Here is a 24,598-nt window from a genome sequence, read left to right as displayed (position 1 = left end):
AAAAACTGTGTTTTAAAACTGTTGCAGTTTCAAGTCTAGAGTGTTTTCAGTTTTCAGATAGAATAACATATGCAAGGAATGTTAAAAATTACACAGCCTGCTAAAGAACACTGGTATGACTACAGGCTTCTTTGAAATTCCTAGTGACTTTATTGCTAATGCTTTAGAATCTGCTGAGGAGTTTTCGTAGACTTTGGGCAATTCTGTGGTATTTGAAATAAAAGTGTTAACTTTACAATCGGTTAATCTGTTCATAGCTTTAATCTTTAATTATGATGTTTCAATCATATTAATATGAAAACTAGCGTATCTGTATTAGTGCTAACTCTTCCTGTAATAGAGTTGTACCCTGCAATTTTATGGGGAGTAAGTGAAAGATTCTAAAATCTAAAGCTCTCCAAAATATCTGTATTTTTTAATTTTTCAGTAAGAAATGAAGTTATTTGTTCTGTTTACACCAAATAACATTTGTACAGGAGACTGTCACTCTTTGTACGAATCAATTTTATTTATTTTTTTTTTTAAATTGAGGATAACAATTTTATATCATGGAGTGTGAAGTGTTTGTGAATCATAAGGCTCTGATTATAAAATATTTGTGTGTTATTACACATGTATGTTTGCACAGTTGCACATGATTGTATTGCTGTAGTTGAGTGAGTTGGTGCATGTGAATTGAGGTGATGCTATGCCTGTTGTGAATTGGTTTCTGCATTATCTAGGGGTGCTTACATGGTCGGTGAGTTATTGTGAAACAGCTGGTAAGCAAGTGCTCATCTGTACGTGTGGGCATATTTGACTGGTTCTTTCATTTTTTCCAGAAAGTTTTGAATTGGTATTGTAGCTGTTGATGTCTTGTTTTTTTTATTGCTGAATTCAAAGGTTATCCCACCAAAGGAGTGGAAGCCAAGAAAGCATTATAATGATATTGAAGATTTGGTGATTCCTGCTCCAATTCAGCAGATGGTCACTGGCCAGTCGGGGCTCTTCACGCAGTACAACATTCAGAAAAAGCCAATGACAGTAAAGGAGTTCAAGCAGCTGGCCAACAGTGACAAGTATGTATATGGGGGGATCTAGCTCAGGAAGACAAATATTTATTTGTTCCCATATTGTGGTTTCTTTGAATTGTGGTAGGCAGCTGGTGATTTTTTCACTTACTCACTAGAGGTTTTCCTGTCTCCTAAGTTGTGAAAGGATACCACAATATGAATCTTGTTTATGTTTCTGTTATTGAAAGTGTCTGGTACCATGGCAGCAGGAAAGCATCTGAAAAACCTGAGACATAATGCTTTATGTCTGCCTTTTTTTCTTTCTGTTCTCTGTAGCGGGGTGGGTGTCAGTCTCTTCTCTCATGTAACAGGCAATATGACAAGAGGAAGTGGCCTGAAGTTGCACCAGGGGAGATTTAGATTGGATATTAGGGAAAAATTTGTCACTGAAAAGGTCATCAAATGTTGGAACAGGCTGCCCAGGGAAGTGGTTAAGTTGCCATCCCTGGAGGTATTTAGAAGACGTGTAGATGTAGTGCTGGGGAATAAGGTTTAGTGGTAACTTGGCAGAGTTAGGTTAACGCTTGTACTTGATCTTAAAGGTCTCTTCCAACCAAAACCAGATTCTATGATTCTCACAAATGCTTATGTTGAAAATAATGAAGATGAGACAGACTTATACCCAAGTTTTATTTTGAATCCACATAATAATGTTTAATATTTAATTCTTTTTTTTTTTTGGCCTAGGTACTGGAATATCCTATCATCATGTAATTCTGAAAAAAACAACATGTTTTTTAACTTGCCCAAAAGTTTTTGCATTAATCTCAGAGACCTGAACTGCTCCTAGCAAATGTCTATGTTCTGGTTACGGCAAGATGGATGTGAAGGGTGGATGTGAAGGGCTAGGTGCTATACTAAAAAGTTTCGAATTGGTGGGCATTCCAAGAAGGGGGTGGTGATAGAAAGAATTCTTCCCCATTCCTTCTGGCCACATAAAAAGAATAAATTCTACTTCAGTATTTCCTCGAAACTGACAAAGAATAGTTTCTGGAAAATGAGTGAGAGGATCCTAGAGAGAAAAGATACTTGAATATAATGAAGGAAGGTAACACTGTCCTACTTTGAAGGAAAGTTTTTCTTGTTAAGTTAAGAAATTAATAGGTAGGAAGAGAAGCTGTTATCAAGATCAGGAAAAACTAGGGCATGAAATGCTTTTTAAGAGGCTCCTCAGCAAATTTTCCATAATATCCACACCTTTTGTAAAAGTGCAAGACTGGTCTCCTTTTTTCAATTAAAAAGGATTTCAATTAAAAAAGTATGTTTCTGCCCATATGTTACTTGTGGAAGAATTGATGTTATCACACAGTTTTCTTCCTGTGGTAACTGGGAAGGGGAACCTATTTAGTAGTTCTTAAAATTACTTGCTCAGTAACTGTTAGAGGGGAGAATAAAATGTAAAACCTTTTTAATATCTGATGTCATTTTCTATGATACCTGATTATATGTGTTTAAAGTCTATATTTGATTAACCCATGATAAAATGAGAAACACTGATTTTTTTAAAAATAGTTCAATAATGCAGAAATACTGTGAAGAATTTAGTATGTATCATGATATTAGTTAAGTTCATTATATTCTTTATCATGGAAGATATTTTGGAAGTGTTTCTGATTTCAGTTTTCATGTTTTTTACTGAAATCAGTTTACAGCTTCATAGGTGAAGTGAAGAACAGTTGGGAGGGCTTCTTACCTTTCACTAGCTGTGTGTGTTTCTTACTATTCATTACAACTGTTGAGAAACTGTGTCATATAAACTCCAATGACACTCTTAATGCAGTCTATATTTCTTAAATATTAAGTAGCTGAGAGCTCCTATTCTCCCATAAATGTAATTTTGTTCTTTAATGAAGAAGACTTGTCTACTAAAGAGCCTTCTCTTGAGTATTGTGAAGTTACCCATTTCCTTTGTGAAAGAGGTAAGGGCCATGAACATCTAATTGAAATCATAGTTGCCTTTAAAAGCATTGTGTGTACTCAGTTTAATGCATTGCATCTTTTATTTGTTTAAGCATTCACAATTCACCATTGAACCAAGGTGATTCTCCACCTTGACCTCTGTGAAATATGGGCATACTTGTATCCCGTAATCAAGATACTTGTGTTATGGTAACTGAGTTTATGTATCCACATTACTTAGAGCCAAGCAGAAATACAATCTGATTTCTAATTATGAGAAATAATTGAAACAACTCCATTGCTGAGAAGGCTTTGGTTAAGATGTGTTTTGCTAACTTGCTTGTCTCTGTTCTGTGTTATCGATGATGTAAATGTACCTGGTCTACTTAATTCTTGATATCAACTGTTTGACATGTTTTATGCCTTTTCTCAAAAGGTTTTTCTGGGGAAGGAAGAAGAGAGGAAAGTACTATTTTTGCCTGGCAGGGCTGCTGCTTGGCATAATGAATACATTTGAGTGTACATGAGTAAACAAACCTGTCCCAGAACTACCTCTGTGTTTTTGCAGAGCTGGTAGTGAGGCAGGAAAATAACAAATATTTGTCAATTAAGTGTCTGTTCCATGTGTGTCTGTTTTATGGAGGAGGAACAAAGGGGAGGGCCTCAGCCTGAGGACAGTGAGTAGGTGTGGTGTTTAGCAGCTGGAGACTGAAAAAAATGTTGTATGGGTAGGTGTATGACTTCAGTTACTGTAGCTGTCAGGTAGGGATTACATGTTATAGTGAATCATGAACCTAAGAATCCAAGACAACTAATAACTCCTCTATTTCAGTGATTTTGAAATAAAGTGATCTCTTACAATTCAGTTTGCAGGATCAGAAGCATAGTCCATTGTGAAGGTGGTTGTTGAAAGACTATGCTGAACCTTTGCCTACCTCTTCCTCTGCAGATACTGCACCCCAAGATACGTAGATTATGAAGATCTGGAGCGTAAATACTGGAAGAACTTGACTTTTGTGGCACCAATTTATGGAGCAGATATCAATGGGAGCATTTATGATGAAGTATGCATAGCTTTTTATGAAGTTTATCTCTTCCAGCCCTCTTCTAAAGGGTACTGTACTTAGAGGATACCTTCTTGCTTTGTGACTGAGAATCTGTCTTTCTTTTGAAATCTTTGCGTTACTCACTTTAAAGACTCGAAGCAAGGCTGAAATTGACTCTGCATCTACAAGAGTCAGACAGTTCTGTCCTTAGACAGTAGGATATTGCTACTCTTCCTGATCATAAGACTCTTCCCTTTCTTCACTTTGAACTCTCCAGAACTTTGAGTTTCCTTCCTATTTATTTATTTGTTTATTAACATTTCAGTATGTGTATTACCTGTGTACCTCTGTGGAAACTTAGTGGTATTTTAAATAAGCTTTACTTTAAAATTAAAAGATGAAATGAATTATTTCTCTCTTTCACTGAGGAAAATTGATAGCTGTACTTTATACACGCTTGGAATGCCTGCAGTTTCCTGGAAATGTGCTTACAATTACTGTGTAACTTTTCATTAAAATAGAAAAAATGGAAACTTTCTAAGGAAATGAGTTTTGCTGGTCACTTGCCAAGATCTCCATGGATAAAAAGGGACTCAACCCGGATCTCATTATCCAAAGAATTACAGAATGTCCATTGATATCAGTTAGGCTATGTGAGTAGCTATAGGAACTAGGTATTGAAAGGATTATTTAAGCAATGACAGAAAATTTTTAGCATTTCAAAGAAGATTTGAGGATTTAAAAAAATACAGAGCAAACTTTTCTGCAAAAGAATCTACCATGTGTGGAGTTCTTGAGTTATTTCATGTTCTGTGTAACTGCCTTCTCCAATCATTCAAAAAAAAAAAAGAAAAGAAAAAAAGTAGAATTTCCCTGTGGCAGATGGTCTAAGGCTCTGCTAATACTTCATATTTCTTCACAGAAGACAAATTACTTGAAGACTCTGTCCAAAGATAAATACGGTCAGCCAAGATGGCTTAAGGCAATTCCATTTTTGTGCTAGGTTATATGATCTTTGAAAGATAGGTATGAATGTCTGATGGTCTATTGTTTAGAGAAAGCAGCAAGTCCAAATTCTATTGTGTATCCAAATAGCTGTATAAAAATTATTTAGAAAATAGTTGAAGATTCTGATTTCGGGTGTTTTGGTGCAGAGACATTCAAGGTGGCTGTTGCTTTGTGGAGACCAAAATGGGGCACAGGAAAGCAGTATTTATTTCAAGAAATATAAGCTTACCCTTTTTCTTCTCTCATTTTTTTTTCTTTAATATTGGCAGGTAATGCCTTTTGGCGTAGCTCTTTATAAAGGTACACTTTGTTCTGATTGTGTTTTCTTTGGTCTTTAGTATCTTAAGGTTACTGTTGCATGAGCAACGTTTCCAAAGAAGTAAGAGTGCAGTAATATCCCGTTTTGAAGTTCTGACTGTTCAGAGAGAAGGACAGAGATTTCCTTCTCATGGAATTGCGCTCTCATTAGGTTGGGAGGCTGACGAAGGGAGGTCAAAAAAGCAAAGGGTGAAGTGAGAAGAGCAGCATTCGTCAGTCTTAACCATGATGTTATGTGCATAGTAAGATGAGACAGAGCACTTGAAAGTTGCAGGGAATGGGGGATAAAGGGGTGGGGGAGATAACAGCAATAGGTAGCCTAAAAAAACCTTAATGGCTATGATTAAATGGGTATTATTCAAAAATAAATAACAAAGGAGAAATACTAGTGAAAGGAATAGACACTGAGGAAAGCATGTAAACAGATTGAGCAGTTAATGTGACAGTCACGTCATGGTGTACAGCGCAGTGGGGTTTAGAGGAAAAGAAGGAAGAGCCCCTGGTACGAAACTGTTGGTGAGATGGTTATGGATGCCACTGATCAAAATGCTTTCTCTTAGAATATTTTTGCCGAAGTTAATTTTTAGCCAGCAGGTGGTGTACTTGCACAGCTAATGTTTTTCATGTCTTACCTGAAGATAGTGCTAAGAAAGGATTTTTTTTGACTCTGTTTGGAATTAGAGGTTGTTCTTACATCTTCATTCAGTTTGCTTCAGGATTGTAATTATTCTGGGAAAGGAGATGAATATAGCTGACATGTTGGGCAACATACAGCAGAAAGAGGACGGTGGGATTAATTTGTTGTAACAGCCTATTTGCAATAAAACCAAATGCTTATTTTTAGAAAATGCATTTTATAGAAAACAGTGTGTTATAGATGTTTAATACAGAAAGGTGAATATCTGACAGAAATCCAGGTAGAAAGTAAACAGGAACTTAGTGAAAATGTGATGTATACATGTACTTGGGCCATCAAAATTAGTGAGAAGTGCTACTGCTCTGCAAGTACTTATTCTTTAGTTTAAAAGTTTGCCAATTACATTTTATTTTCCACATGGTAATGTTCAATTTTACATTGAGACATCTGTATCTGAAGCATGGTGAAGCCTTAATTTTTACTATTTAGATTATTTAAGAAACAATATTGTTATTTGTGGAATAACAATGTGGGCTTCCGTTGTGTCAGGGAGATCATAAATCTTATAGTATTGTTTGCATTTCTTAGATCAGAGGATGACAGATTCTGAAGGGTTTGGAACATGGGGCAAAATTACAAAGCCTGTATTATATGGAACAGCAAAAAAAAAACCCCAAACAAATAAAAAAACAGGAACAAAGCTAAAGCTATAAATGCATGCTTTGAAATTTGACAACTACCATCAGTGATTCAAAGTTCACCCTTGTGATATTTGGATTATTCTAGACTCTCTGTTGTGTATTTGTAACGTATTTATGGTTTTTGATGATTTTGAACACAGATTAAATTTTTATGAATAAGGAAATAACCTATGAAAACAAGTGTTCTGTACACTGTATAGAGCTTTATAGAAAATAAATTTAAGATAGCTGAATGTTATCTTGAAATATTATTCTGTGCTGTATGCATTTTAATTGCTGTTACATTTAATTACAGTACTTTGTAGGAGAAGGACGACGTAGGTGACTCAAGAAAAAGCATTGTACTAAGGAACAGATTATAAGGATCATTATTTATGTTAAGATTATAAACATTGTTAGATACATGTCCAAGGTTCTGTCTTTTTGTTGCTATAAGGTCACCTGGACTTGAGTGAAAATTAATATTCGTGAAAGAGTTTGTAATGTCTCACTAGCTGCAGTTGTAAAACTGATTCATGAATGCATTATGAGCACCTAAGAGTTATGATTGCTTAGGAAGTTTAATTGAGCAGTGATTATTTATTTTTTTTATTATGTTATTTCAAGAGAACTGTCTTCCTTGTGAGTTAGCATGATTGTAATGCCAGCTTAGACTATGAAAGACTAGCCTGTGAAAGAGTTGCAAAAAGTTACTGTTCATGTCAGTAAAGGGAAGGAGGAGAGTTACTTTGTTTCTGATATCATAACTTTATTGACATTTTATCAGTTTATCTGGAAATTGTACCTGTGTACAATTGAAGAGCTCAAATAACCTTCTTCTGTATAGGCTCTGTTCTGGTGAACTACCATTAGGCCTTTCACTTCCATGCCGCTCCCAGCTGTTGTTTAAATCAAACCACCAATCACTGAGGCAACCAGTTAAGTTAGTTCCTTGTTCTATGAGATACAGGGACTTCACACTAACTTTTCCTGTTTCTTTTTTTTTCTTTTTTTTTTTTTTCATTAATTTGAAATCATATTTGTATGGACAGATGGGGAAGACGTATGAAACCCCTACATGGACTGATTTAGCAACTAGGGGAAAAAAAATCTTCCTAGTTTCAAACGAAGTTCCAAGTAAAAGTCACTGATTTGATGTTTATAACAGGTCATAAAACACATCTGACTTCAGTGCTGTCAATGGAATATGCTATTCAGTATGGAAAAGACAAAGTTTGGAAGAAGCATGTATAAATATTGTTTTGCCTCTCTCACCACTCTTCTTCAGCTCCTGTCTTAAAGATACCGCTTTGCTTCCCTTTTCCATCTCTTAGTTTTATTTCTCCTGATAAGACAGTTCCTAATGCCTACCTTCTCCTATGTCTAAGCTGTGGGGAGCTTATTTGATTAGTAATACAAGAGTGATGGATTCAGTGGAATTTGTCAGCTAATGGTTATTTTTTGCTAAATTTTAGGTACATCTCTAATGTAGTATTAGCTCTAGCAACAGATGTACTCAAGTTTCCTGCTGTATCCCTTGACAGAGCAGCTAACTTGATTTTAAAGCAGCACCTTGACATTGCATTAGGGTTTGGATTTGACCATGAAATGAGTTAGGCATGACATCTGAGTTGTAACTTAACCTAAGGCTGCAGGAGAGCATCAGGGCATAAGCAATCCAAGAGTCTCTGGAAAGTGTCAGTGACAACTTCCTGACCGAAGTGGTCTGCAGGACCTCATACTCACAAACAAGGAAGGACTTGTTGCGGATGTGAAGGTTGAAGGCAGCCCTGCCTGTAATGACCAGCAGATGTTGGGGTTCAGGAGCTTAAGAGGAGGTGTCAAGACAGAAAGCAGGAGCATAACCCAGGCTTTAAGAATACCAGACTTTGGCTTCTTCAGTGATGTGCTTGGAAGAGTCCCATGGGTAAGGCACTGGAGGGGGGAGAGGCCCAGGAAAGCTGGTTGGTATTTACCTCCTTTAAGCTCAAGAGTGGTCCATCCCAATGAGCAGGAAGTAAAGCAAAAGTGCCAAGGGCCTGTATGGATGAGCAAGGGGCTTCTGACAAAACTGAAGCATAAACAGGAAATGCACAGGAGGCAGAAGAGATGTGTAACCTGGGAGGAATATAGAGACACTGTCCAATTATGCAGAAACGCAGTTGGGAACATCAAAGCCTACCTGGAATTGAATCTGAGAATTGTCACAGGCAACAAGAAGGACATCTGTAAGCGTACTGCAGGGGTCAGTACTGGTTGTATTCTTCTGTAAGTGTAGCCCAGGGGTCCAGTCCTGTTTAACATCTAAATTAATGGTTTGGATGATGGGGCAGACTTTGTAGACAATACATAACTGGAAGGATTGGCTGATATGGTCATGCTGCCATCCAGAGGGACCTTGACAGGCTGGAGATACAGGCTGACAGGAACCTCATGAAGTTCAACAAGGGGAAGTGCAAAGTGCTGCACCTGGCAAGGAACAATCCCAGATAAGTAGAGTATCTGCTGGGGGCTGGAAAGTAGCTTTACAGAAAAGTCCTTTGGGGGTCCTGGGGGACACAAAGTTGAACATGAGCTCGCAATGTGCCTGCACAGCAAAGGTGGCTAATGGTGTCCTGGGCTGCATGAGGAGGAATGCTGCTAGCAGGTTGAAGGACATGATCCTATCCCTTTTATTCAGCGCTGCTGAGTCTGTGCCTCAGGTGTTGTGCCCAGTTCTGGGATCCCCGTTTTCCCCCAGAGGTACAGAGCTACTGGAGGGAGTTAAGCAAAAGGCCACTAAGATGTTGAAGGGACTGGAGTATCTGTCATATGAGGGAAGGCTGAGAGAGTCATCATGGTTCAGCCTGGGGAAAATAAGGCTCAGGGGGACCTTAGCAATGTATATAAGTACCTGCTGGGAGGGTACGAGGAGGATGGACCCATGCTTTTATCAGCAGTGCCCAGTGACAGGACCAGAGGCCATGGGCACAAACTGAAACACAGGAGGTTCCTCCTGAACATCAGGAAACACTTTTGCACTGTGAGGGTGACTGAGCACTGGCACAGGTTGCCCAGAGAGATTACAGATTTCTCCATTCTTGCTGAGATAGCCCTACAGATTGTCTTTTGCAGACTGACTACCATGTGTATATGAGGTGTCCCTCAGGGCTCAGTTTTGGGGCCGGTTTTGTTTAATATCTTTATCGATGATCTGGATGAGGGGAGTGAGTGCACCCTCAGTAAGTTTGCAGATGACACCAAACTAGGTGGGAGTGTTGACCTGCTTGAGGGTAGGAAGGCTCTACAGAGGGACCTGGACAGGCTGGATCGATGGGCCAAGGCCAACGGTATGAGGTTTAATAAGGCCAAGTGCCGGGTCCTGCATTTCGGTCACAACAACCCCAAGCAACGCTACAGGCTTGGGGAAGAGTGGCTGGAAAGCTGCCCAGCAGAAAAGAACCTGGTCATTAACATGAGCCCGCAGTGTGCCCAGGTGGCCAAGAAGGCCAGCAGCATTCTGGCTTGTCTCAGGAATAGCGTGGCCAGCAGGAGTAGGGAAGTGACCGTGCCTCTGTACTCGGCACTGGTGAGGCCTCACCTCGAGTGCTGTGTTCAGTTCTGGGCCCCTCTGTACAAGAGGGACATTGAGGTGCTGGAGCGTGTCCAGAGGAGAGCTACCAGGCTGGTGAGGGGTCTGGAGACCAGGTCATATGAGGAGAGGCTGAGGGAGCTGGGCATGTTTAGCTTGGAGAAGAGGAGGCTGAGGGGAGACCTCCTTGCCCTCTACAGCTACCTGAAAGGAGGCTGTAGAGAGGGGTTGTTGGCCTCTTCTCCCAGGTGACTAAGGACAGGACCAGAGGAAATGGTGTGAAGTTGCGTCAGGGGAGGTTTAGATTAGATATTAGGAAGAGTTACTTTACTGAAAGAGTGGTCAGGCACTGGAACGGCCTGCCCAGGGAGGTGGTTGAGTCACCATCCCTAGAGGTGTTTAAGAAACTTCTAGATTTGGCACTTCAGGGCATGCTCTAGTGGCAGAGATTGTAGGGGTTTGGTTTTTTTTGGTGTGTGTGTGGATGGTTGGACTCGATGATCTCAAAGGTCCCTTCCAACCATAAAGATTCTATGATTCTATGTCTTGTATGCCATTCTTTACAGTATGTACAGGATGTTGATGGAGAGCTTAATGAGGGGACATGGCCTCATCATTTTTTCTAAATGTATGAAGTTTTGCGTGTTTTAGCAGATGATTATGTGAGATGTCCTTTCTCTATGATCTCAGTTGAGATCAATGTGAGCATTCCTTCGCTTATGTGTTTGGCTCTAGTGTTCGTCTCCAAAGAGAATCTTCTTGCTTCAGAAGGGTGCTGCAAAGCAATGGTTATATCCAAAAAGATACCAAGAAGAAAAAACAGGTCAAATGGGGGAGACTGTTTGTATTTCCTAATCTGTGTGTTTATGGTGCAGAGATTCTCTTCATAGCGTTTTTCTATCTGTATTTTACGCACTTTGAAGAAACACTAAAACCTGGCAGGTTTTTTATTATGTTCATTGGTATGAGTGGGTGGGTGTGTGGAGAGAGGAGTGGGTGAGACCAAGCACAAATTTTTCTGTGTGTTTCTCCTACTCCTTTTCACTCTGTCACTTAATTAGCTTTTTTACTCTTTATTATTTGAGCTGTTACACTCAGTCATAGGGGCTTTTTAATCCTAGTTGTAGAACACATGTCTTGTTTTCCAGGTTAGTATTGAAATGAATCCATGAGATAATCTCAGGAAAAATTAAACACTGAAAAAGGATTGTGTGTATTAAAGTATACATACAGAAATTGTGTTCATAAAAATAGAATACATCACACTGTTGGCTGATTTTTTTTTTTAAACTAAAGTGCAAAGGATAGTATCATGTCACTATTATAAGTACTTTAAAAAAAGGCAATGGATAAAAAGAATTTCATCTGGAGCCTATTTTACTGTTACTTGCAAGGAGGTTACTGCTTAAGACCTTGACTTTTTACCAATATACTGAAAGCTCCTTTTTTCTTTGTGTCTTTGAGAAAAGAATGGGTCAGCTTCTTCCAAACTGTGCAAGTGTTCAGATATTTGAGAGCTGCTTCTCAAGTGTCCCATTTTATCTCCACATTGCATTAAAAGCTGGTTCAGATGCTGTTAAGAGAGTCATAAAAACTCTTGATAGTAATTTATAGTAAGTTTGAATCGTCTACAAAATTAGTGAAGATTGGAATAGTGGTCTTCTATATAAACTGTGATGTACCTTACAATATTTCTCTGAAGAAATACAAGGCAAGTCTAATATGCGTAGCAGGAACCATAGATGGTTTCTATGAACCATAGATGAAACATAGATGTTTCAAGCCTGTATTTCTTTGCTATAGTAAAGAAAGAAAAATATGTTATTTTTCATCTTTGTTCCTGATGGTGGATTATATGGTACTGTTGTCAAAGATGACAGGTATTGGTTTAAGAATTTGCCATCAAAAATGAGGATAAATTGGAAAAACTTTCTTTACACACTCCCTTGAAATTATTATAGTGTTCTGATATTATTGCAATACTGTGAGCAGAATAAATATTAGATATTACCTAACATTGAATAGATTACAGTGTCTAAATTTTTTTTCATGTTGTAAACTGCCAGGTACACCTCATGGTCAAGTAATATGTGTACTGCTGTTCTAATAATGGTTATTAAATATATCATAACCTGATAACATATACTTAAATTTTGACAAGTACTATTATGTATTGACCTGTTAAACTGCTCTTTTACAGCTCTGTGGTCTTTTTAGTGTGCGTTGCAATTCTAAAGTTTAAAACAGTTACATAACTATTGGAAAAGTTAGAATTGATATTTTACTTAAAAATTAATGGAAGCATTTTACTTAATATTTGGTAATATTAAAAATATATATCTGTGAGGGAAAGTAACACCTTTAATAATAACTTTATAATAATTAATTGTAACAGTCTAGGCATAATAGGCATAAATATAAAACAAATTTGTTATTTTTATTTTTTTTTAAGTTCAAGGGATGTAGGAAGAGTTAAAAGGAATCAGAGTGATTTTAGTGTTTCAGGCAGTTTCAGTGAACATTTCCTTTTCAGCTAAGACTACTTCTCCAAAATAGTCTTTGGGAAATTGAAATAGCTGATGTGTCTAGATTTTAGAGGTTGTGGATTGTGTACTTTGTAAGTTTAATATTTTGAAGTAAGCTTTTTCTCCTGGTTTTGTTCTCCACGTGGGGATTTGCTTTGATTTTATAGGGACAAACTATTAGCAGTTTGCTTGGTGATTTAACAGAGGGTGAAAAGATGAGATATGGTGTTTAAAAAAAAAATAAAAAATAGATAATTTAGTCTTTTAACTATCACTTAATTCTTATTAAGAGAAGAGTAAGATTTCAGGATTTTATGGTTGCTAAAAGCAAACGGTTGCGAAAAGGTGAGTGGATGAATGAATTGGTAAAAAGGTAATGTTAAGTGGAAGGATAGTAACTGTCTGGAGAAGCCTTCAATCTGAAAATTGCTTCAGGCTGGAAGAGTATTCTGAGGAAGTACTGCTTTGCTTACACTGTTTCTTGTCTGCTTTTGGACACTGTCTGAAAAAGTATACTGCCTAGATTAACACTCGATTTTTATCTAGTGTATTTATTGTTGTCTTCTAACCCTGTATGTGTCTCTGTGCCTATGTAATTGAGTCACTGCTCTTGTTTTGCTGTATTAAATTTCTCTGAATTGACTGTGGACAAATTTTGACTGTGCAAAATTTATGTGATTTAAAAAAATCTGTAAATTAATTTGAGGAATAATTAGTTAAAATTGTTTCTCCAAACAAATTTTCTATGTTACAGATTTATTACCTCGCTGATGATTATGATTTTTAGATTTCAAAGGTGCAAATTTTGCTAGCATCTACTATTTGTTTGCGTATTGGTGTTTAGTTTTTTTTCTTTGCTAATGGCCATCATATTAAATTTATTATTTTTTAATTGCAATTGCCTTTATGTCACACAAATTTATCAAAGCCAAAGCTTCCATTTAAGAAAAGGAACATAACTTGCTGTCTGGAGGGAACTTGTTCTCTAAAAGTCCTTTACTCCTTTGTGTAAGTCTGGATAATTTACAGGTAGTTTTTCTTACTAAGTGCAATAGTCATAAGAGGCAGTCTAAAGCACTTGTTCAATGGGAAGTGTGAACTTCATACAGAATTTACCATTTTGTTATATCAATTTTGGTTGCTGCATATGTAACACTTGACATAAAAATCTCAAAAAAACAGGGAAGTGAAAACTGAGAGTATTAAATGGTTCATAACTTCTTACTTCACCACCTGCCCAACTAGTGAGTGTCACCATGTTTCTTAGTCTTAATCAGCTGCATCAGGACTGCAGTCTTCCATCAATTTCCCCAAATTTAAGTAAGATTACCAGAACTGTGCAGAGTTCAGTGATGGGGGATGTAGAGCAGGTCATGCTTAAGAGCATGTTTAGGGGCTCTCTTCCCAATAAAGAAACTTGCCTGAATTGAATTTGTAATAGTTTTAATTCTATTTGTTGTTCTGCTGACTGCTTGAGCACCAGCTAATATCTTCCCTAGAGGTGACAATCTGTTATAATGAAGTCTAGTCTCTTTCTCTTCAATTTTGTAGCTTTGATCTTGCTTATTCTGACTCTTACGTGCTGTATGACCTGAAATTAGAATTGCTCTTTGTGCATGAATCTGAAATACAACAAAAACTACAGCCATGGCTTTCTGAATGCTTTTAATATACAGGTTTGATAGGCAGTAATATAAGGAAACAGCTCAAATCCCATGAAGTCAATAGATTTCTTCTGTGATATATTTCTTACGCAGTATATCATTATGGTTAGAAATACCTCTGAAGTGATGCTATGGTTTTTATTTTTTATACTTTTCAGAGAAATGGTAACTTAATGCATGTAAATTAAATTTTTAAATCGTTTTTCATACTATTTAGTATTACTTTGTAAGTAATAAAAGAGCATAGATAGGTCCAGTGAAACTTAGCGGCTTTCAGCTATCAGCACATCAAAGACTTTTATTGGCAGCTGTTATTTCTATTGTGTGTGATGTTTTAATCCATGTTAGATTTGATGTATTAATTGTTAAGCAGATACGAACTTCCTTTATGTTCTCTGCTCTGACCATCTCAGACTTAAAAGCTGATCTAGCTCGTACTAAGTCAAGAGAATTTTTCTTCAGGTAACTTCAACTACATTCTAAAGTGCTTACAAACTTTTGAAGGGCTAGATCAGGTGTGTATCTTTTGACTGAGACTATTATATAAAATTGATTTACTTCATAAATTTATTAATACATCTATTGTGTATCTTTTTCAGGGTATTGAGGAATGGAATATTGCCCATCTTAATACAATATTGGATGTTGTAGGAGAAGACTGTGGAATTTCTATTGAGGGTGTAAATACACCATATCTATATTTTGGCATGTGGAAAACAACATTTGCATGGCACACTGAAGACATGGATCTCTACAGTATTAATTATCTTCATTTTGGGGAGCCAAAGTCATGGCAAGTTTAAATTTTCATGAAAGATTATTTCATTTTTCTGTTTCAGCTGGCTAAACCAAACAGATGGGGTACAATTGCTTCACAGTGATAAGCTTTACTGAAAAGCTAAGATAGTAGTTTGGGGTTTTTTTGTTTGTTTTTTTTTTTAAGCTGAGAATGCTATGAAATATGCAAGATTTGTGATGGAAATAACATCACAGTAATGCATTCTTTTATTTTAAAGGAAAAGACTAATGAGTAGTAAGGCTTATTTGAGTTCAACAGAAAAAGACTGTAATGTTTCCATATGAGAAGTTTAATGAGTTGGGAACCCCAGGACTATTTGAAGGAACTTCTGTAAGGCCTCTTTGAAATATTTTTCTTTGATTCAGTTATCCTTTGGGACCACCTAACATGTTTTGTATTAAACTGTATTTAATTACTTTTTTGAATCAGTCATATTCTCTACTGTTGACTCAGGGGGCCCAGTAGGAGATAAGATTTAGTGTTAAAGGTACTTCCTAAATAGGAAGCTTCAGCTGTCCTTTTTCCATAATCTTAGATTTTTGATTGAACAGCCTTACGAGAGAGACAAGTAGGTTTAATGTTATACATATAGATTGTGGTATATGTGTATCTTAAAGTATATGAGAAAAGTGTTTTCCTTTTGATCATAAAGCCTTATCTTTTTCAAAATACCTGTGAGGAGAACGTAAAATCATTAGAAAGATACATAAAAGATATATTGTGCTTAGTTCGGTTCTGGCAGTTTCTAGTTACCCAAACTTAGATTGAAAATTTTGTAGCTGGTAATTCCATGAAACATTATTGGGTATTTTTTATACCCATACAAAAACCAAAGACTGACGCAACATCATGTATTTAAACTGAGAAGATGGTAAATTTGTCAGCTGCTGGTTCTTAGGTCATTGCTTTATGTTTGCTTGCTTTTCTTCTGTAGTGGATCTCTTGCGTTTAGACAGAGAAGGTGACCACCACCTATTGCAGTAATGCAAGTCTGTGTTTTGAATTGATTAATGGGTGTAAATGTGTGTAAAGATAGGTAATTCCAAAATGCTGTAAGATGATATGACAAGTTTAACTAAAACAATGATTGCATAAAAGTTATTTTAGCTTCTTAGGAATTTGAAAGTGTTATTTAAAGAAACCCTTACTGCATATTGTAAAATTCCAAGTAGGAGACATTTACTTAAACCCTGAAGTCCTTAGATGCAATGGATAGAGGCGAAGAAAACTTTTTCTTTAAGTATTTTGAAGAAGATATGTGTTGATAATAAGAAAAATGCTCTTTTCTACTTTACAGATACTTGTTTACACTTTGGAATGAACAAAATCATTAAACGCTAACTTCTTAATCTTTTGAAGAAATAGTGGTGGATATAGCTTCATTTTCTGGACCGCATTGGCCCATATTGTTGAGAAATACAGCACTAAAAAAAAGTTGAAAGACAGACAGTTAAAGATTTATTTGTTGTGATGCATGCGCTTTTGCTGGAAGAATGCTGCAATATTTTATGTTGGTGCTGTTCCCATATCAGTAAAATGTTTCTTGTGGTAATGTGATATTAGTATAATAGTTTCCTCAAAAACGTAGAGGATGAGTTGAATCTTAGGGTACAGATAGTAAAGATCTTGTCTGCTCTTAAAAAATTTAAAGTGAGTTGACAAATGCATCCTTAGTGAAACCAACTACTCTGGCACATACAGTAGTAATACATGTTTTTAATTTTCCTGGGTATGTATGTAGTTCTTCAAGGCAGCAATATTGGTCTTATGGAGAACCAAAGAATACTTTATGAAGAAGCATGATAGGCAGTGTGTTTTCTCTGAATTGTGAGAATGCAGCCATTTCCACCTGAGAGCCCCAATGAGAACTTGTAGGCAGCAGCTGAATGTGACTGCTGCGGCAGTCTTTGTGGAATTTGAACCTTTCTCCAGTATTTAGGCATACATTAACTTTAATTTCATTCATGAGAATGCTTAGAAAGCCAAAATTAGGTGGAGTAGGAGAGTGAGGCTGAACCTGGCAGTTTATTTAGGTTGTAAGGGGACTAGGGTGAAATGGATCTATGGTGAAATTCAAAATAAAGCAGGTGATTTAGGTCCAGGAATTCTTTTCAGGAGTTCAGTGGATACAGGATGGCGAGAAGTCTGATATCCAGATTACCTAAAATTTTTGCCGTGGGCAACTTCACCTCTTGATTGCCATGGCTAGAACTTGTTTTTATGGATTTACCAGTGTAGCATATGTACCAATAGCTGCTCACCCTCCTTTTTGAAGTGGAAAAATGAGCATAGATTGTTAAACAGTGGCGGTTGTGGAAATGTTTAAAACATGATTTCATGTGAAGGTTTTCAGATTTGGAATCCCAGTAGCTGAGGAAATAGTAAGGGGGTTATGTGTATGGTGGGATGAAAATGGTTATTCTGATATTAGTATTAGACAAAATTACAGATAGGAAAAGTGAAAGAGGGAAAGCATACTCAGACTTAGACTAACATTGTACTATTTAAGAACATAAGTGGTAATGAAGTAAACAGGTTAAAAGAGACTCAGCTAGGTCTTGACGGTGTGATCAGCAGCTGACAAAGAGTGGTCAAAATCTGTCCAGGTGATGCAGAGTTCGGCATGAGTGGAAGATTCTCGCTACCTTTGCACAAGTTAGGCGTACCATTGACAGAACTGTCATGTTTCCTAGTTATGTTCTATGTCTAGGAAAAACAACAGATATAGAAAATCACGGTGAAGTGCAAACTTTTGGTGTGAAAAGTGGGAGTAAAGTATAAAACTTCCATGAGAGGTGGGGAGACAGTTATGCTCAAATGAGAGAAGAGAGGATTAGCCACACTTCTTGCTGAAAATTATCAGAAAAGTTAGAAATAAGAATATTAGGAGTCACAGAGATCACTACAATCAGACTAGGGATTCTGTTTTTTAAAAGGTAGCTATAATCACATGGTATAGTGGTTTGTCAGCAATCTGAAAGGGTTATTGGTGTGCTTGAAACCGAGAAATTATTTGGTAGTTAGAACATTCTCCATAAAGTGAGAGAACTTTGCTGAGTAAGACATGGTAATTAGAAGAACAGGAGAGGGTGGGTTTTTTTTGGGTTTTTTTTTTTTGTTGTTGTTGTTGTTTTTAATTCCCCCTGCCCCTCTGTGGAATAGGATTTTGTTTCTTGAAATATTTAGGTTAGTTAGGGAAATTTTTTAGATGGTAACAGACCTTGAAATTTCCCATCCCAAAATGGCAAATGTATTGACTTCCTAAATTAAGTTTATGAGATTTCAGTTTGTTTATATTTGTAACATTTGGCATGTTTGTATAACAAATACTAACCACCCAAATAGATAGTAGAGCAAATTAGTGTTGCTTGTAGAAAGTGGCATGGGATTCTGGGCCCAATGTCTGGAATTAGATAAACAGCATTATTTTAATACAATGCAGAGGTTGCAAATTGCCTGTTGTCAACTGTGAAATCAATGAATTAGGTTCATTGTGAAAAAATTACTGTTGTAAGTTTAGTTGTAACAACATTTTATGGGTATGCAGTGAAAAATACTAATTAGCAGGAAAAATCATCAGCTATTGTTCCCCTGTCGATATATAACATGGGCTTCAGAGAAGTAGTTTGTTTAAGTATTTAGCATTACACCAAATTAGCTGGCAGCAGATGGTGTTATCCATTATCTATGTGTGTACCTGGCTTAGGAAGAATGGAAGTCAATGTTTCACATTCTGTTTCTTGTCACTGAGATGAGAATAATTGGGTGAATGCAAAAGGCTGCTTGTCTGATGACCATCTTGCTTGGCTGGGCACAGTAAAGCAATGAATCTTTGGTTTTGATGTGTTTTTATGTTCATACTTTGAATAGCGCTGTTGTAAAAGTTGCCCCACTTGTGAAACATACCACTTAACTGAGCACCTGACAAGGATCACCAGTTTTCCTTCCATCTATAGTCATTGTGATCCTATGCATGTGTTAAAATTAAGTGGATTCAAATTCAGTTTCAAATTTATCTATTGCCTGCACTTTATGAAATTCTACTGCATAACCAATTACCCTGTTGCACAAAAAGCAGTACAAGTGACAAAACATTCCAACCCTCCTCCTTTATGTGAAAGGTGCAATTTGTAAAACGCAGCATGGCAGAGTAGGGTCTGTGAAGTTACCAGAAAGGCAGGAAAGAAAATTTTGACTCCTTTTAATACATGGAACTGTCTGTGTTAGTATTTACATTTGTTTTATTGATGATATTAACTGTCAGCGAAAAGATGGACTTCTATTCTGCAAGATCTTTGGCTATGAGAGAGAATTAATTTAATTTTTGATATTCTCAAAAAAAGTCCACCCAAGAAACCAAAACCGTATACTTATGTTCTTTATTTAGAATATCGACAGATGTCAGGACTCAAATTGTTTTCTTTTGCCTCACTCATTAGTAACTGTGGATAATGTGAATGCATCTATTTTAACAATACCGCATATTTCAGTGCTTCTGATACATTTCTATACAGATTTTATTTTCCCTGCATTGATGCCCATAACGGCGCTGGGTGGCAAATTATCTGTGGAGGTTTTCCTTTGAAGAAGCTTCATGCTTATTTAAATCTTTTTCTTTAAAGCCCAAATGCATGTAGTATCTCTGAAAATGTTATCTGTGGCATTTTTCCAACCATATGGGATGCTTTCCTGAGAACTGCTAAACTTTTCTGGATTGTCAGTACTCTTTATTTTTAATGTTGAACTTCACTTTTCTATTCTTACGAAAAGTAACAGTTTGGATTAGGGCAAGAGGGTTCTTATGCAAAATGTAAGAAGTGTATAGATAAATTAAGGGGAGAGGTTTTTTGCAGGACAACTCATTAATTATTTGAGCAAGCAAACATGAGCTGATTGTTACTTATGTACAGTTGTTGACTTATTCATTTTTCTGTAAAAATTATATGTTCTGATATATGGTCTGGGGTTGTAGTCTGTTGTGTAGGGAGATTATAGAGAAGATGGGACCAAACTCTTCTCAGTGATGCACTGACATAACAAAGGAAAGGTAGCAGTAATCACAGTTTGCAACAACGGCATTTCAGTTCGATAGAAGGAAAAAACAATTCACAATGACATTTTAACAGGTTGCTTAGGGAGGCTGCTGAGTCTTCATCTTTGGAACTTTTCAAAGCTTGACTATATGCTAACCCTGTGCAAACTGATCTGTTAGTTAACTAACTGATAAGTTAGCTGTATGTTGCTCAGGAGATTGGACTAAATGACATTCAGGTTCCTTCCAGACTAAACTTTTCTGTCATTCTGTGATCTTGAATTTTAAAGAAGATGGTGCTCAAAGTTACTTTGCTAATGGATGGGATGACTTGAAAACAAATCTGAATAAAGTCTTTACTTTTCTGGAGAATTCTGAACGCGTGGATAAAGATGCTTGCAATTCATGTGCAACTGTTTGTTGCTGCTAGTTCTTTCTAGTTTCTGCCTACTTATATGTTTTTAGCCAATGTTTTTCTTCATCTGCATTCTGAGAAATAAATGCCCTTGGAAATACAGGATTAGAGAAAAAGAGGGCCTTCCCTCCCCCCATTCACAAAACTGGTGTAGCAACGAAGAAAGCAACAGTAGAATTGTTTCAAGATATTTGAGTTCTTCTAAGTGTTTTTAGTGCAATTTTCTGTAAGCACATTTTATGTAGTAGAATTATTTTATGTTGTCTAACGTTTCTGCAACAGTCCCTCAAAGGGAAATCTGAAAAACAATATATTGCTGTGAAGATACAGTATTAGTTTACTTTGTGTCTTCTGAAATGTCTGTTATTTCTCTGTCTGAAGCCTATATTTTATTCTGTTTTTTTTTTTTTTTTTTTTTTGAATGAAGCAGTTTCATCTGTAGTCCACATGCTTTTTGTTAATATTTGCAAGTGAGTTTTACTAAAGATTTCATTTTCAGCTTAAAGGAAAACTGAAGGAGAATAGGCAATTTTTTTAGGCCTGTTGGTATATGGGTGCATCTCTGTGCAACATCGAAACATTCCTAATGTAACTGAACTTGAGTAAAATCCCTTTTTTTTTTTTTTCCCTGTACTGTATTCTGTTTCTTTTGCCATGCAAAGTAAAATTTGTATTTTACAGTAATGGATTAGCAGTTGTTGTACTAGTCCATTACAGTGGTCTCCTTTCCTTGGTCCTCTCCTTAGCTGTGAGAAAGGAGCAATGGCAACAGTGGGAACAAGTAAAGGATTGAAGAGTAGATCTTATCACAGACCCCAAATGAAGACAATGATGAAAAGCACCAACTTGCATTTAATGAATTATTTCTTGGTAATTTTAGATTAGCTGGATAAATAGCTTTAGCCCAATTAAATCGTGTCCAGTTTTATGTTTCCGAGAGAATTATTGAGAGCTCAGTTGTCCAGTCTTGCGTTTTTGTAATATTGATATGTACTTACATGTTTATGTGTACAGACAGAAGCGTGTGGAGGCATATTATCACAAAAACATAGTAACATGTACTTTTGTAAGAATACCAGTCCAGTTAGAGACAGGTAAAGTAAAGTAAAGTGTCTCCAGTTTGACTTTTTTGTTTGACATAAACACTGTTCATGTTTTCCTTTATGGAGTTGTGTATTTAATGACATACTGTACGGTATATAATGCTATACATAGCATTTGTCTCCGCTGGTGTCTGAAAGCATATAGTTTAGATTACTGTGTATGTGCTGATGCATGTGTAATACAGAGTGGAGAACAGGCACAAACGCTTTTGAAGTACAAATGGAGAGAAACAAAATCCATTTTTCTAAGACAATGAAATTCCGATTAAAACTGGAAACACTGAGCAGAGTCAAGCTGAAGGTCTCTTTTTGTTTAATACCATTTGGAGTGAGTTGTCAGTAGGCATGGGTTCTGCTACAGTTCAACTTAGAGCACTGACTTCTGTGATGGAAGGGTCTTTCTGCTTCTGTGCAGCAGTTTCAGTTGTAATACAGTAAAATTGTCTGTGTGCAAATGAGAGCTTGAGGTAGGGGCATGTTTATTTCTTGTGCAAAATGAGGAGCCTAGGGTCCTTCACTTGTGTTTTCTGAGTGAGTTGTCAGTGGAGATGAATGAGATCTGTGTTCACAGTGTAGCAAAAAAAAAAAAAGCTGTATGTTGACTTAGTTTGAAAATGTGTATTTGGACTTTATTGTACCTCTGAATATGCATTTTCTCCTTTTCTGAACTATTTTGTATAGAGAAGCATCAATCCAATACTGTTGCCACGTTTAACTGAAACAAAAGCCTATTATATCACATATTGAAGCAGTTAAAGGAAATAATAAAGCCTAATTAATATCTACAGTGTATAGTGTAGTATGAAGTGCAGTAAATATGTGAATAACAAAGTGTTCAGTAAAGCAGAATGAAATTACAGCTTTTCAGTAATCTTCAATTTTTACCTGTAATAAATATCAAAAATAATATCAGGTTAATTCCAGTTCTTTTATAATGTTACTGAATTGTTTCAGATAGCATATGGAATCTTTAAAAAATAATTTATTGTAAGAAAAGAGTGATTCCAAATTATGTACAATTCTTTAATTTAAAGAAAGTCTATTTCTTAAGTAATTTTTTAACTCTTACTGTAATGGTTTTACAGAGACAAGTAACTTCTTGTTCCACAGCATTGGCTATAGGAAAAAATAAAGATGTTTAATACTCCTGTTTTTCTGTTGAACTGTTGTGTCTTGTGAAGCCCAGTATAATTCAAAGGATTATTTGAATTGTCTAAATTAAACTTATTTTATGTGGTTTTGTTTCATTTGGGAAATGAAAGTATACGTGTCTTTTTTAATTGGATTGCTGTGATCATAATCAAATACTGTCAATATGCATGATTTTACATTCTTGAGCCATGTGTTATAATGTTTAAGCTAGAAATAAGCTAAAATGTTTTCTCCAAAACACCTCAGTATTTTTTCCTCAGTGATTTATTTTTCCTGCATAATTTCTCAGTCTTTAATCTTTTTGGCTTCTGTATTTTTAGATATTTATCGTAAGTGAATCGTGGCTTGTGTAGTAATTATTTCTGTAAGCATTTCATCCTTTTCTTTATGTGAATTTTAGGTATGCTATTCCTCCAGAGCATGGGAAACGGCTTGAAAGACTAGCTCAAGGTAATATTTTCAATATTTCCATATGTAAGATGTTTGAAGGACAAACCTCCAGCAAAGTGAAAAACATTGACTTACCTACTGTGTTTTATTACTTAATGTTGTGTGTCTTTTATCTCTCTATGGTGTGATTGCAAACAGGGAATGCTTTCTAGCACTCTGAGGAATTCTTAAGAAACAAAATAGTATATTCTTTTTTTTCCTCTTAGAATGTGATTTGGTACTGGCATTTTTAGCTTGGTGAAGCTTATGAAAATGAGGCTTAATCTTTTGGTTTGTTAGTTTTTCATTGCCAGTACCTCTTGTCTCCTCTGTGCTGTTGCTTGTTCTTGTCATAGCTTCTTTTAATCAGTGACTTTTAAATTTTAACTTCTTGGCCAAATTTGATACAAAGTTACAAATATTGAAGCCAGCTGAGTCTCCAGAAGTTTCATGAAAGTTAGTGGGTGGGTAGAACATGGAATCCTGGTTAGTACCTCTGGGAAGGGTGAAGCAGACAAAGTGTACCAATGCTAAATCATACTTGGTAGCAGCGTGTTGGCCAGTGAGCGGGCATATAAATCCACTTTAGCCAAAGCGTCCACTGGCTTTTACCCTCTAGACGTGTGAGGAATGTCTGTTGAGGAGGAGCAGAGTTTATTCTTTTAAGGGTGAGATCTAACTAAGGGATAAAAACCATTAGTCTATAGGAAGATTCTTCTCATGCAGTAATTAGTTTTATTTGCAATAAGGCTGCACCTCTCTTTTTGTTTCTAGATTGCCACTTACGAACATGGGAATAATTAGGCATGTTTCTTGGTCTGGCAGCCCATGTTTTATAGCCTGCTATTAACCATGTTGTATAAGGAATGCTGTTGAAAGTTGATAATTAGATATCTTGTATCAGGACCGAATTCTGAATTTTTTTGTACATTTTCTTTTCATATGCATTTTATGTGCATATAGTTACATGACTGTTTTTCTGAGCTATTTTTAAACTATTGCTGAGAACAGTAAGATGGCATGTGTCACTGAGATGTGAAAGTAAAGACCTGTGAACCTGCAGTCTTAAAAACACATCTCAGAAAGACAGGTTTCAACCTGGATAATTACATTTACTATTCCTGAATTTCCCCATAGTTTAATTTGAGAAAGTCGTCACTAATTTTTTTCCTTTCCTCTTTTTCCAACTTGCGAAGTACAGAACTGTTTATATGCATGCCTTGACGCTTTTGGTTTTTACTGTGAAACAAACTGATACGTATTGTAGA

The 24,598-nt window shown here is 36.4% G+C and overlaps 1 protein-coding gene across 7 annotated transcripts in view; it reads left to right on the top strand.

Moving 5' to 3' along the window:
* The window catches only part of KDM4C (lysine demethylase 4C), a 274,028-nt gene that overhangs the window by 24,039 nt on the left and 225,391 nt on the right, over positions 1-24,598 (top strand). For all 7 annotated transcript variants that reach the window (XR_010069128.1, XM_063320642.1, XM_063320639.1 and 4 more), the window contains 4 exons: positions 883-1,058; positions 3,901-4,015; positions 15,000-15,193; positions 23,302-23,351. Coding sequence is in view for 6 of the 7 variants with exons in the window: in XM_063320642.1 (XP_063176712.1) it covers positions 883-1,058; positions 3,901-4,015; positions 15,000-15,193; positions 23,302-23,351 (535 nt within the window). In the remaining variant the exon portion in view is untranslated. The remainder of the gene's footprint in view (positions 1-882; positions 1,059-3,900; positions 4,016-14,999; positions 15,194-23,301; positions 23,352-24,598) is intronic.

Source organism: Chroicocephalus ridibundus, chromosome Z (assembly GCF_963924245.1).
Source record: "Chroicocephalus ridibundus chromosome Z, bChrRid1.1, whole genome shotgun sequence".
In the NCBI taxonomy this organism is placed as follows: Eukaryota; Metazoa; Chordata; class Aves; order Charadriiformes; family Laridae; genus Chroicocephalus; species Chroicocephalus ridibundus.
The sequence above is the reverse complement of the archived record's forward strand: the minus strand, read 5'-3'. Positions and strand labels throughout refer to the sequence as shown.